The sequence below is a fragment of the Camelus dromedarius genome, chromosome 11, assembly GCF_036321535.1.
Source record: "Camelus dromedarius isolate mCamDro1 chromosome 11, mCamDro1.pat, whole genome shotgun sequence".
Lineage (NCBI taxonomy): Eukaryota > Metazoa > Chordata > Mammalia > Artiodactyla > Camelidae > Camelus > Camelus dromedarius.
In genome coordinates this window covers 3,828,438-3,842,249 of record NC_087446.1, presented here as the reverse complement: position 1 = coordinate 3,842,249, position 13,812 = coordinate 3,828,438, and the positions used below count along the sequence as shown (strand labels likewise).

General features: G+C 51.3%; 1 protein-coding gene across 1 annotated transcript; it reads left to right on the top strand.

Annotated features, from left to right (window-relative positions):
- The first annotated feature begins 203 nt into the window (after window positions 1-203).
- UPK3A (uroplakin 3A) lies at window positions 204-8,002 on the top strand. The gene is made up of 6 exons (XM_031462230.2): window positions 204-303; window positions 1,279-1,434; window positions 2,320-2,599; window positions 4,245-4,327; window positions 5,897-6,029; window positions 7,688-8,002. Exons 1-6 carry the CDS (start codon window positions 252-254, stop codon window positions 7,845-7,847), a joined length of 864 nt encoding a protein of 287 aa, XP_031318090.1. The 5' UTR covers window positions 204-251; the 3' UTR covers window positions 7,848-8,002.
- The last annotated feature ends 5,810 nt before the right edge of the window (window positions 8,003-13,812 follow it).

Here is a 13,812-nt window from a genome sequence, read left to right as displayed (position 1 = left end):
CACACAGTAAGGGCTCTGGGCAGGGCTCTGGGAAAGTCCCGCGCGGACGGACTTGTGCCCTGGACGCCTCGCGCTCCCAGGGAGCCCGGGGCGGGGCGTATGCAAATACCCTTCGAGGAGGCCGAGGATTGGCTGGCTCAGGCAGGGGCGGGGCGCGCCGGGGCCCTGGGCCCGCAGGTGCGCGGCGCGGGAGAGGCGCGGTGCCCTCTCGCTGCCTGGACCACCCGCCCTGTCTCTGCTTCTCCCAGGCGATGCCTCCGCTCTGGGTCCTGCTGGCCCTCGACTGCCTGAGACTTGGCTCGAGTAAGCGGGGGATGAGAGGAGGGGGCTGTGCCCAGGGAGGGGCGTGTCCTGCATGCACCTTGATCCTCCGGAGGGGTCTCTATGGGAAGTGGCATTAGGTTTGGGAACTTGACTTACTCACTCCAGGAATAGACGTGAATGCCTGCTCTGTGCCAGGCCCTGTGAAGGCTCTGGGGGCCCAGATAGTAATAATAATAGCCAACAGTGTTAGTAAGCTTCCTCTGATGCGGATTTAAGGGCTCTGTGTTGGCTGCTGTAAGACACAAACAGGAGGCTGTGGGAGAGCAGAGGGGGACTAGTCTAGACTCACAGTGATGCCTGGACTCGGGAGCTGGAGGGACATTTCAGGTGAAGGAGCAGCATGGGCGAGTTCAGGGAGGAGGGGGTGGCATGCTGTATCCTGGGAACATCCCATCTATTGTCCATCAGTGTGATTGGAGCACGAGGTCAGGAAGTTTGCATAGAGCTGAGGCTGCAGACCCAACAAAAGAGGGTCCAGCCCTTCAGGGCCTTGCTGCTTCTCCAGAGAGGCTGGACTGTGTTGGAGCAGGGTGCGGAGCCAGGAAGGGGCCCAGCAGGAGAGCGACCCAGTCAGGTTTGCAGGTTAGAGAGCAGAGGATGGGGGAGGGCTCCTTAGGGTCCAGGTGAAAAGGGTGGACTCTAAGACTGGGGCTGACAGGGTGGAGAAATGCTTAGGAGGGGCAGTGGGGTTATTGGCGACGGCATGTCTGTTGCGGGGAGCAAGAGGGTAGCTGTTTAGCTGGATTGCCCAGTTTCTGGTCAGGATCGCTGGGTGGGGACAGGGGTGAAGCTTGTGTCTGAGACAAGTTCCTGAGATGGCCTGTGGGGAGAGTGAAACCCAGTGCCTGGCACACAGCAGGTGCTCAGTAACTGCAGACGTGTGTGTGCAGGGGGTGCCCACACATGTGGCCAGTTTTGCCAGGGGTCAGCCCCTATCCTCATTGCCTCCTTCAGGTGTGAACCTCCAGCCCCAACTGGCTAGTGTGACCTTTGCCACCAACAATCCCACGCTCACCACCGTGGCCTTGGAAAAGCCTCTCTGCATGTTTGACAGCTCCGTGCCCCTCCCTGGCACCTACGAGGTCTACCTCTATGTACTGGTCGACTCAGGTAAAGGTCCTGCCTCCCTCGGGCTACTCAGAAAGGGGCTTTGACCTGTCTGCAGGGAAGCGGGAAGGAGGCAGGTAGAGGGGTGCTCCATCCCTGGAATTAACCTGACCCATGCACCTCACACACCGGTGTCTGCTCTGTGCCAGCCCTGGGCCGGGTGCTGTGGTCACAGATGCGTCTCTGCCCTGGAGGGACATCCAGCCTAGCAGGGGAAATAATGCCACCACCAATCACTGAGTACGTCCATCATGCCAGGTGCTTTGTACACCTTAGAGCCAATAGTTACAAGCAGTCTGCCAGGTCACTGTTACAGTGCCCATCACAGGGGCAAAGAATCGGGGCTCACAATGGCAGAGTAATTCACTGGAGCTCCCAGAGCTGGAGAACAAATCAGATTCTCTGGTCTTCAAGTCCAAGTGCTTGCCAAGGCTTCTCCAGGTGGTTCAAAATCAGGGTGTGGGAGGGACGCCACGCATTCGGACCTGCCGGCTCTGGCCTCACCCACACCTGTTCACTGGCAGGATCCTGGGATCGGAGAGTAGGAACCCGATGACAGCCTCTTATGTTTCTAGCAGCCAGGCATTTACACCAGTGCATGTAAGAGCATCATTTTATTCTTTCAGCAGACATGTACTGACTGCCTACCTGTGCCCAATCCCAGTCCTAGCCTGTGGGCACTGCAGAGTATTTTTCTCCCATTTCACAGAGAGTCAGAGAGGTAAAGTGAGTTGTCCAAGGTCACCCAGCAAGTAAGGAAGAAATCCTAGGACCAGCACAGTGCTGGCACAGAGAGGATGCTTAGGGACATTGGATGAATGACTGAATGGGTGACCGATCTAAGGTGGCCAGGAACCTCACCCCCAGCCCCTGGCACTGCCTCCACAGCCAGCTCCAGGAATGCCTCTGTACAGGACAGCACCATGACCCCACTCAGCTCAACATTCCAGCAGACGGAGGGAGGAAGGACAGGTCCCTATAAGGCCGCAGCCTTTGACCTGACCCCATGCAGTGACCTGCCCAGCTTGGATGCTGTTGGGGATGTGTCCCAGGCCTCGGAGATCCTGAACGCCTACCTGGTCAGGGTGGGCACCAATGCGACCTGCCTGTTTGACCCCAACTTCCAGGGCCTCTGCAACCCACCCCTGTCAGCAGCCACGGAATACAGGTGCGTATAAGCGGCAGCGGGAAAGCGGCAGGTGGGCCCCAGCCCCTGCCTCGGGGCGCCCCGGAGGGGCTACAGTGTGAGAGCCCTTTCTCCAGAACCTACCATGTGCCAGGGCTGTCCCAGGTACCATAAAGGCTTCCTGGCTTCCTGGGCTGGCGACTGTGCCCGGGGCCCTGCGCTCAGAAGGACCACTCTTGGCTTAATACTCTGCCACTGCCACCTTGAAATTCTTAATTTTTAAACATGGGGGTTCATTTTCCTTTTGCACTGGGCCCCACAAATTATGCACCTGCTTCTGTCCTATCACCTGTGTGGCAGTTCGTTTGACAGGGAAGGAACTGTGGTCCAGAGAGGGAGGGGAGGTCACCTCAAGAAAAGCTGGGACTCAGCACGAAGGTCCTACCCGTATACCCTTTTGTGGTCCACCCCAGCACAGAGGGTCCCTGATTCATTTTCTGAGCATCTTCTCTGTGAAGAGCTGGGGGCTCATCCCTGATCCATGGCCGGGGGTCTTACCCAGCCTTGGGTTAGATGACACCCATTCCTGTTACCTTGGAGATGCCTCGGTTGGGGTCTCTGTATCCTCTAGGCCACATTTGGGGCCCAGGCCACCCCTCACCTGCCATCCTTTCGCAGGGCTCACTCCTCCTCTGGCCTGGGCCGCCGAGCAGGACACGAGTCCCGGCTCTCCCCTTCCCCACCCTCAGTCCTTACTCTGACCTTGTTCTTTTTTTTTTTTTTTTTTAATTATTCTTACTTTTTATTGAAGTGTAGTCAATTTAAAATGTTAGTTTCAGGTGTACAGCAAAGCGATTCAGTTATGCATATACATACATACATATATTTTTCAGAGTCTTTTCCATTATACCTCATTACAAGAAATTTAATATGGTTCCCTGTGCTCTGACCTCGTTCTTAATGTGTGAAAACCTCTCCTCCTTCCTTGGTCTCAAAGCCCACCCTGCCTTGGGGACACCAGGCACAAATTCCAGCCTCCAGAGTTCCCATCTTCGAATCCTGAGAATCAAGGGATTAAGCAAAATGCTGGACGCTACAGAGATTTTAAGGGTCTTCATTTTTTTCTTAAGTGTCAAACTGGAGGCTGTTGATTTCTTTGTTCTCAGAACATCTGTCATTTTAAACTGAGGGTGAAGAAGTCCTAAAGTCGGCTGCTTTGTACAGAGTCCCCTCGTCTGCCTTTACGATTTGTAACACCTGACTGGGATGTTCTGCGTATAAAGTTAGCCCTTATCACAGGGCGGTGGGGTTGCAAGCAGATATTACTCCTTTTTAAGGAAAAGTCCCTGCGGTGAAACCTAAGACCAGGCTGGGAATAGAGGAAGGCAAAAATGCAAGGATGGTGCACGGGCCAACTGTCAGCAAATACGCTACATGCTAATAAATATAACAGGGAAACAGAGGGGCTCCCAGAAGGAAAGCCTAGACTCTGGCGGCTTCATGGAGGATGTGGCGTCTGACCTGCAGAAAGGGCCCGGGGTGAAGGTGCTGCTGATGCAAAGGCTCCCACCTAGATTTCCATCTCCTGGAAGTCCCAGCGCTGCCCCGACCCCCCAACCCCTTCCCCCTCCTTCTGGCTGAGGCTCACAGGATGGATAGAAGTCATTCTCCCTCCACTTCCTTCCAGGTTCAAGTTTGTCCTCGTCAATATGTCCACGGGCTTGGTCCAGGACCAGACCCTATGGTCAGACCCCATCCGCACCCACCGGCGTAAGTGGTGGGGCAGGGCTGGGTGGCGGTCCTCAAGGGAACCTGGGAAACAGACTCATGCTGTCACTCCGAAGTCTCCCCAGACACAGGCAGGCCATTGGGTTATGAGGAAAATGCATCTTGAAAGAATTTAACCTGAGAAATCCTCCTCCCTCCCTCCCTTCCTCAAGAGCAGGAGATGCCGTGACAGAGGAAGGTGAAGGATTTGAGGGTGTCTGGGCGGGCTGCACGGGTGTAACTGAAGTCAGACTCAGCGGCATTGCCAGCCCTGATGGTGTATTTGCCTCCAAGGGGCATGGAGTTTATCCTGCATTTAGACCCAGCCGGCCCCTTTGTTGAACCCTCAGGACAACATTTCCATGTAAGATGTTTCCAGAGGCATCTTAGCCTCAGGGGCATGGAGACAGCTGGAGACCCAGATGTTTTCCTAAAGATGGGTGGGGGGAGTCTCGCAGGCCCAGGACATTCTGCCCTGTCCCCGCGCAAGCCTCCCTCTGAGTTCTTAACACAGATGCAAGATTTATACACACGGAATCATGTCTGCTGAACTTTAGGGGCAATGGAAGAGATTTCCAAGGGAAATTTTTGCTGGCCTGGGACCCTAACTTTAGAACTCGCCTGCACCACACCTCAGCCTCCGTGAGGTGACTGCTTGGCACCCAAGATGGGCTCAGCCTGGAGCACAGCGCTTTTCCCCTGGAGCCTCCTGCCACCCACGGTGTATGTGGCTGGGCGGCTCCTTCCCACCCTCGCTCCTGCCCACTCCTCCAGGGGCGTGCCCGTGCCTCGTGGTCCCACTGAAACAGCACTGCCCTGGGAGCGAGAGTCCCAGGTTCAAGCCCAGCCTCTGAGTGTCACTGCTGTGTGAGCCCTTCGGGACCCCATTTTCCCATCAGAGAAGTGGGAAGGAGAAGCCTTGCTGTTTTCCCTGACAAAAGCACCAGGCCCAGCTCTCTGGGGGCACAGCCTGGAGGTCAGTCTGTGCAGAGAATGTGTCCTTTGGGACCAGACAGACCTACAGGCTTGAGGCTGGAGTCTAAGAGCCCTTGTACGTGAACTCAACCTCCCTAAGCTGCAGTGAGCGGTCTGCAGAACGAGGGTCTCATGGGATCTCTGTGGGACACTGAATGCAAAGTGCTGGCTCACAGTAGGACCTATAGATGGTTTGTCCATTTAGTTCCAAAAGGGGGACACCGGCCAGAGCAGAGGGAGACCACGGTCCCCCTAGCTCCGTTTGGCCAGGCACCTTTGCTCTACCTTCATTTCAGTCGTTTGTAATCTGTGTCCCATCCGTCTCACTAGAAGACTTGAGTCAGTTTACAATTTAAAATTATGCAAAAAAGCAGTTAAATGAGGGAGAGACGAGACACACACAAGAGAAAGTTGGGGAGTGGGATGTGGGGGCAAGTCAGATAATTGCACCTCAAACCCAGGGGGAGGCAGTCCCTGAGCAGGGTCCTGGCTTCATCCCTGAGATTTTCGGCCACCAGGGCAGGGGCCATGGGTACACCCCTGGGAGAAGGCTGAGGGGTGCGGTGTCTGGGGAGTAACTGAGCCTGCATCCTGTAGTCATCCCGTACTCGTCGATCGACACGTGGCCCGGCCGGCGGAGCGGGGGCATGATCGTCATCACATCCATCCTGGGCTCCCTGCCCTTCTTCCTGCTCGTGGGCTTTGCTGGCGCCATCGTCCTCAGCCTTGTGTGAGTACCGGTCAGCTAGGGGCGGGACTCAGGGACACACTCCAACGGTGGGTGGAATTGGCGGGGGAGGGGGGGTCCTTCCTAGGCCGGGAGAGCCCAGGAGCAAGAGAGCTGCCTTCCATGCTGGTGGGGCGGGGTCTAGTGAGGGGGGAGCAGGGTCCTGGGGTGTCCCAAGGTTGAGTCTTCATCAGGGTTAGCAGCGAGGCTTTGTGGGAGGAGCCCAGCTCTGACACAGTTGCGCACTTTGGGCAAGTATCTTATCCTTCTAGGCCTCAGTTTCCTCCTCTGGAAACTGGAGACTCTAATGAATATTATCTGCCCTGTGGAGCTGTGAGGGTAAGTGAAGTATTCCCTGTAGAGCCGCAGGGCAGCACTCCACCCGCTGAGCAGGTATTAGCTTGTGTTGTCATTATAATTCACCCAGTTGCTGTACAGATGGGGAAACTGAGGCCTGAGGAGGGGAAGGTGGCCCAAGGTTATGCAGCCACTTAACCAGAGCTCCTGAGTCTTCTGACTCTATAAACACCTCTGATGTATGTCAATTTGGATTAGGACTCAAGGTCTCCTGTAGGGTGTTTGGAGCAACTGGTGGGAAGACAGGCAGGCAGTCAATCCATTAATCTTGGGAGAATGGAGCAGGGAGTGACTCAAGGCACCCGCAGGTATGGGAATCCAAAGGAATCCAGGGAGGGCAGATCCTGCCTGGAGCATCAGGGTGGGCTTCCTGGCAGAAGGAACAGCAGGAACAAACTCTTACCAGGGCAGGGATGAATCAAAAATTCACATGCAGTGTAATTCTCAGGAAGAGAGGAAGGGAGACCCAGGGGGCTTTAAAGATAGAGGGTGCCTGTTCCAGTGAGGGTGGGGTGAGCTGATGGAAAAGGTTCTTTGAGTAAGTGGAATTAAGTGGAAACAGAAATTAGCCAGGCAGGAAAAGACTTGTAGGGTGGGTGAGGGATGGAGTAGGGAGGGGACTGTGAACTGGGAAATCAGATAACTCTCTGACATTTAAGTTAACAAAAACACGAATAATAGATGAGATTAGCTATCAAGAGACTGGTCTGTCTGGCCAGACCTGGGAGCAGTCAGGATGTGGTTATGTCCCTTCCTCCCTTTGGGTAGCACCCTAATCTGGCACCGAAGGTCCTATTATCTGACTTTTTCTGATAGCATTTGTCCCCCTACTCTCCCCCTCCCAACTCCAGCTGCACCAAACTTCCCAGTGTTGCCCCAGACATTCCCCAGTACTTCCTATCAAATGCCTGGAATGCCTTTCTGTGCTCCCACTTTCCTTTTTGAGGGAGAGATTAACTGCCCCCTCCTCCAGGAAGCCCTCCGGTGGCTTCCACCTAGACCTGCCCATTCTATCTAGTCACTGTCTGCTGTGGTCTGTTTCCATATACAGTCTTAGCTCTTTGGGGCCATCTGCCCAGCTCATGGTAAGACCTGTAAATTGTTCACATAGTTCCAAAAGAGTGACACCTTCCTTATCCCAGGGCCTGGCACCCCGTAAGTGCTCCGGAAAGACCGGTTTATTGAATGAAGGCCTAAGACAACATCTGTGAAAGCAGTGGTTAATGAGAAGGGTCCCTGGCCAGCTGAGGGGTGTGGGTCTGCTCTGCACCCCCAGCCCTGACTGTCTTCGTGCCCTCCATCAGGGACATGGGCAGTGCTGAGGGAGAAACCACCCACGACTCCCAGATCACGCAGGAGGCCGTCCCCAAGTCCCTGGGGACCTCAGAGGCTTCGTACACGTCTGTGAACCGGGGGCCACCCCTGGACAGGGCCGAGGTGTACACCAGCAAGCTCCAGGATTGAGCCCGGGGGGCCGCAGTCTCCCCGAGGGCCTTGCAGGTAGCTGCGTTCACATCTAGACCCTACCCAAGGTGTATCAGGCCATGTTGGTCCAACTGCAGGAAAGTGCTTAATAAAATCTTCCTAAGACTTTGAGTTCAGTAAAGACTTAAAGAATGAATGAGTGAGAAGCTGAATGAATGAATGTGGCATTGTCATTTGAGGGGTTGCATTGTTTCTCTGGAGGGTGGGGCACAGGGCTCATTTCAGTCAAAGCAGAGGTGGAGAGGGTAAGGAGGTCAGGGCTGCCAGGACACCTGGGTTGTCAGACCTCCCTGAGCCTCGGTCTCTTCCTCTGTAAGGTGGGAGGTCAGCACCTCCCCTGATGGCTTCATGTGAGCTTTAGGGGTGCTGTGAGACAGGGTGTACATGCAGTTATTAGATGCTGCTTGGGGTGTGCTGGCTGCAAGGTACTAGAAGCCAATCTGGGCCCTGGGTGTGGCCCTGCTGGCCCCCCAAGTCATCTCTTTCTCTCTAGGGCTCAGTTCCTCATCTGTAAAATGGGCTGATATAAATGGTTAACTTCAAGGCCATGCATGCCTGGGTTCCTTCACAGCTTTCTCTGAGGACCCCATGACGGGTGGGCAAAAGAGGCTGCAGGACACAGGGGAGGGGCACCAAGTCCCCTGGTGGGGGGCGGTGGGGCTCTTCTGGCCCCGGGTCTCCACCCAGATGACAGTTCTGTCTTCGGAGCCAGGTAGCAAGGCTGCTTCCCTTTTTGGGATGAGCGAAACAAGTCAGTTCCACTTCCCGTCATGGAAAGAAGCAGGGTTGGTTAAAGCAGGAGCGCTGACTGACAGCTGCCAGGAAGAGCCCCAGAGGCTGGTGGGGCGCTCTCAGGGCACCGGATCGTTCTCCAGGGGCACAGATGCTGAGACGACATGTTCAGATGCACCAGAGGGGTCGATGGCTGACAAGGCAGGAGGCCTTTGGTCCCCGCGGAATGCGGCTCGCAGACCCCTCCTGTGCAGCAGAGGGCGTAGGACTGAACTACCATCATTGGGGTGGGGGGGCAGTTTGTATTTTGAGGCGAGGCTAAGCCTTTGCCTGCTTCCGGCCAGCCCCATGCAGTCTGAGCAGAACACCCCAGCTGGTGGGTGGGGGTGGGTGGAGGAGGCGGGGCTTGGCTCGTGGGTTCTGGGCTGGACTCAAGCTTCACAGAAATTTCCAATTATAAATACCCACGGAAGCAATTTTTCTAGCTCACTTCTCAGATTCTGAAGGCTCCCCTCCTCCCATGACTGGGAAGGTGAGGCCTTCAGAGCTGAGCTTCCCACCTCTACATGGAGGCTGCCTCATCCTCCCTCCCATCTCAATCACGGTTCATCAATTAGCTAATCACTGTGGACACGCTGTGTGACTCTGGGCAAGGAAGCACCCTCTCTGGGCTCCTCTGACCTCATCTGTGCTTGGGAAGTTTGCTCCAAAATAGGTGATTTTCTTCTGAGATCTAATCAGTCACAAAGGATGGCATTCAATTAAATCCAACCAAACCCTGAAAACTTGGAGCCTCCTATCTGGTCAGAACAGAAATGCATAGAGGAGTTGTCAAAGCAGATCCTTGGACAGAGCATGGTCTGGCCTTCAACACTCAGATCCGGCTAGAGGTGATTTAGGAAACAGAGGAAGGATTTCCTCCTCACCCAGTCAGGGCTGGAATAGTCAGGAGGACATCCTAGAGGAGGTAGTACTTTTTTCAGTCCCTGCCATTTCTAACCCAGAGCTCCTGAGGCCAGAGGTCCTGGTCCATGCTCTATCACCAGCAGATAGATACTCAATAAACAGTAACACGTTCCTGGGATGCCATACATCTTTCTTGTTCCTCCATTTTTAAATGAATGATTCTAAATTTCACAAGCAATGCAGCATACAGTCTGCTTGACAAAAGAGAAGAAGAGCCTGTGAAACCACCACCACATTGAGACAATGGCCACTTCCATCTCCCTGGAAAGTTTTCCCCTGCTCCTTTGTAAGCTCCCTCTCCTGTCCCTCACTTTCCCCCACTGATTTGCTTTCTGACCATACAGATTCGAAGGCACTTTCTAGAATTTCATATAAATGGAACCACATAGTATGGTCTCTTCTTTGTCTGGCTTGTCTCTGCTGAGTATAATTTTTCTTTTTTTAAACTGGAGTATAGTTGATTTACAACGTTGTGTTAGTTTTAGGTGTACAGTAAAGTGATTCAGATATATACATATATTCTTTTTTATTTTTTATTTTTTTCTTTTTAATATATACTTATTTTTATTATATTTATCATTATTTTTTATTTTCCCCCTTAACAGAGGCACTAGGGATTGAACCCAGAACCTGTGCATGCCAAGCACACGCTCTACCATTGAGCTATACCTTCCACCCCCTTTTTTAACTTTTTGTGACTTTTTTCCATAACGTTCTTTTTTTTTTTTTTCAATTGAAGTGTAGTCGGTTTATAATGTTGTCCTTATTTCTGGTGTACAGCAGAGTGATTCAGTTATGCATATATATATTCCTTTTCGTATTCTTTTTCATTATAGGCAATTACAAGAAATTGAATCTAGTTCCTTGTGCTGCACAGTAGGACCTTGCTGTTCATCTATTTTATATATAGTAGTTAGTATCTGCAAATCCTGAACTCCCAGTTTATCCCTCCACCCCCCAATATGTTTATATTCTTTTTCAGATTCTTTTCCATTGTAGGTTATTACAAGATATTGAATATAGTTCCCTGTGCTATCAGTAAGTCTTTGTTCTTTATTTTGTATATAGTAGTATGTATCTGTTAATCCCAAACTCCTAATTTATCCCTGCCTCCCCTCTTTCCCCTTGGAACCATACGTTCGTTTTCTGTGTCTGAGACTCTATGTCTGATGTGTAAATAGGTTCATTTGTGTCATTTTTTAGATTCCACATATAAGAGATATCATATGATACTTGTCTTTGTCTGATTTACTTCACTTAGTATGATAATCTCCAGGTCCATCCATATTGCTACAAATGGCATTAGGTCATTCTTTTTTATAAAAGTCAGCATAATTATTTTGAGATCCATCATGTTGCAGCATGTATTAATATTTTGTTCCTGTTTATTCCACTGTGTGACTATTCTACAATTTCTTGATCTGTCATTCTGTTCATGACCATTTGGGTTGTTTCCAGTTTGGAGTTACTGCAAATGAAGTTATGAGCAGTCGTGGACCAGTCCCGGCAGGGACCCATGCTTTCACTTCTCCTGGGGAAACACCTAGGAGCAGAACCACGAAAAACACCTGCTTGTTTTCAAATATTTGGATTCAGAGGAAATTGGAAAAAAAAAATACAGGGAGAACCCATGTAGCTTTCACCCAGTTTTCCCCAATGGTAACATCTTATCTGACTGTAGCATAATTACAGCAAACCCAGGAAATTAATATTGGTAAAATCCACAGAGCTGACTCACATTTGGCCAATTTTACCCTCTGTCTTTGTGTGTGTGTCTGCACAGTTCCATACAATTTTATCATGTGTGTAAGATTTGTGTCACCACCACCACCAGCAAGGTATAGAACTGCTAATACTGTAAATCAACCATACTTCAATAAAAGATACAGAGCAGTCCCATCACCACCAGACTCCCTCCTGCTACCCTTCATAGCCCTCCCACCCCAGCTGCAAACCTGGATCACTAATCTACTCTCTCCATCGATACAATTCTGTCATTTTTAAAACGTTGTATAAGTGGAATCATACTGCATATAAAATTTTTCCTTTTTTCTAATTTTGGGGGAGATAATTCAGTTTTTATTTATTTATGTATTTCAGTGGAGGTTCTGGGGATTGAATCCAGGACCTCATGCAGACCAGGAGCATGCTCTACCACTGAGCTATCCGCATATAACTTTTTGAGAATTTTTTTTTCCCAGCAGCATAATTCCATTGAGGTCTATCCAAGTCGTTGCACCAACAGCGTTTTCTTTTTCATCGCTGAGGGGTGTTCCATGAAGTAATGGACCACAGTTTGTATACCTGCTCTCTCACTGAAGGGCATTCAGGTTGTTTCCAGTTCTTAGCTGTTATGAATACAACGGCTACAAACAATTACGTAAGGTTTTTTACTGAACACGATTTTTGTTTTTCTGGTATGAATACCCGAGTGCTATTTCTGGGTTGCATAAGGCTGGTTTTTTTTTTTTTTAGGGGGGTAGGTAATTAGGTTTATTTATGTGTTTTTTAATTCTTTTTTTTTTTTTTTTAATTTTTTTACTGGAGGTACTGGGGATTGAACCCAGGACCCTGTACATGCTAGGCGTGGGCCCTACCACTGAGCTATATCCTCCCCACCAGTGCATGTTTACTTTGAAAAAATTGCCAAACTATTTTCCAGAGTAGCTGGAAACCATTCTCCAGTCCCACCAACCGTGTGTAGGTGACTGTTTCTCTACATCCTCACCAGCACTTGGTGTTAATGCTATTTTTTATTTTACTTTTATTCTGATAGGTATGCAGAATCCCTTCCCATCCGTGCACCCCCCCACCCCGTGTGAGAGTGCCTGTTCCTCCACACTCTTGGCTACACTCGCTGTGCTCAGGCTTTTACACTGCGGCCATTCTAGTGGTGTGTAGTGGTGTTTCACCGTGGTTTTGATTTGCCTTTTCCCAAGGAATAATAATGTTGAGCATCTTTTCAGGTCCTTGTGGGCCATTCATATATTTTCTCTGATGAAGCATGTGTTCAAATCTTTTGCTCAGTTTTTAAAAACTGAATTGTCAGGGGAGGGTATAGCTCAGTGGGAGCGCGTGCTTAGCACACGTGAGGTCCTAGGTTCAATCCCCAGTACCTCTGTTAAAAATAAAAAAATAAATAAACCTAACTACTCCTCCCCCCCTCCAAAAAAATTGAGTTCTCTTATTATTGAGTTATAAGAGTTCTTAGTATGTTCTAGACTGGAGCCTTAGTCAGATACGTGCTTTGCAGGTTTCTCTCAGGCTGTGTGTTGCCCTTTGATTTTCATAGTGGTGTCTGTCCATGACCCGACTTCCCTTTTCTTTACAGCCTCCCCACGCCCTCACACGTCTGTCTATTGCCAGTTTCTCTTTTACACCGTCAGCTCCACCAGGGCAGGGGCTGGTTTTCCTGCTGCGTCCTCAGCAACTAGCACAGTGGGTGTTCATGCCTGTCCCCCTGGCTGCTGGGGTGGGGCGGGGCCTGGACTGGGGAGTGGAGACCTCGGAGCAGCCTGTTGCAAACTCCCAGGCCAGCACCGAGGGGGCCTGAGCTGGAGCATGGAGGGTAGGGGGTGGGGGGAGGGCAGACAGAATGGTCAAGGAGGACAGCCAGAGACTTTTCCAAGCTGTATATGCCAAGCTCCCCTCCTCCCTTCTTCTCCTGCCGGCAAACCCATCCTGCCAGCCACACATACCCCACCTGCTGCTCAGCCCTGGCATCACACTCCTACCTGCCAGCCTGTCCAGATGCAGGAACAACACCAGGAATTTCTAAGGGAAACTGAGGAGAGGGGAGGTGGGGGAAGGATCCAAAAGGCTTAATTAGCCTCTTTTCTGTTAGAATTTCTACAACCTTTGTGTGTGATGAGGCGATGCACACACGGTACGGGGTGTGTGGTGTGTGTTACCTACTTAGGGTGTGGTCCAGAGGTGTATGACACTTATATATCTGGCCTTTACACCCGTGCAGGGCATCTGGGTTTTATGATGTGGGCCTTTCCATGGCAACAGAGCAACACACTTCCTTTCTAGGATGGAAGGATTGCCAGCTGGTCCCTGATGTCTTTTCTGTTTCCTCTTTGGAGCACCCTTTCTGGGGCCCCACCTGTGACTCTGACCCTGTTCTCCATTCTGACAATGCAGTGCCCTTTCTGTAGCCAGACAGTCCCCAGCAGCAGTTCCCAGCAGATGCCCACCTTCCAGCTTGGCCTCAATACTGTGGTCCTCTGGGTCTGTTTCTCAG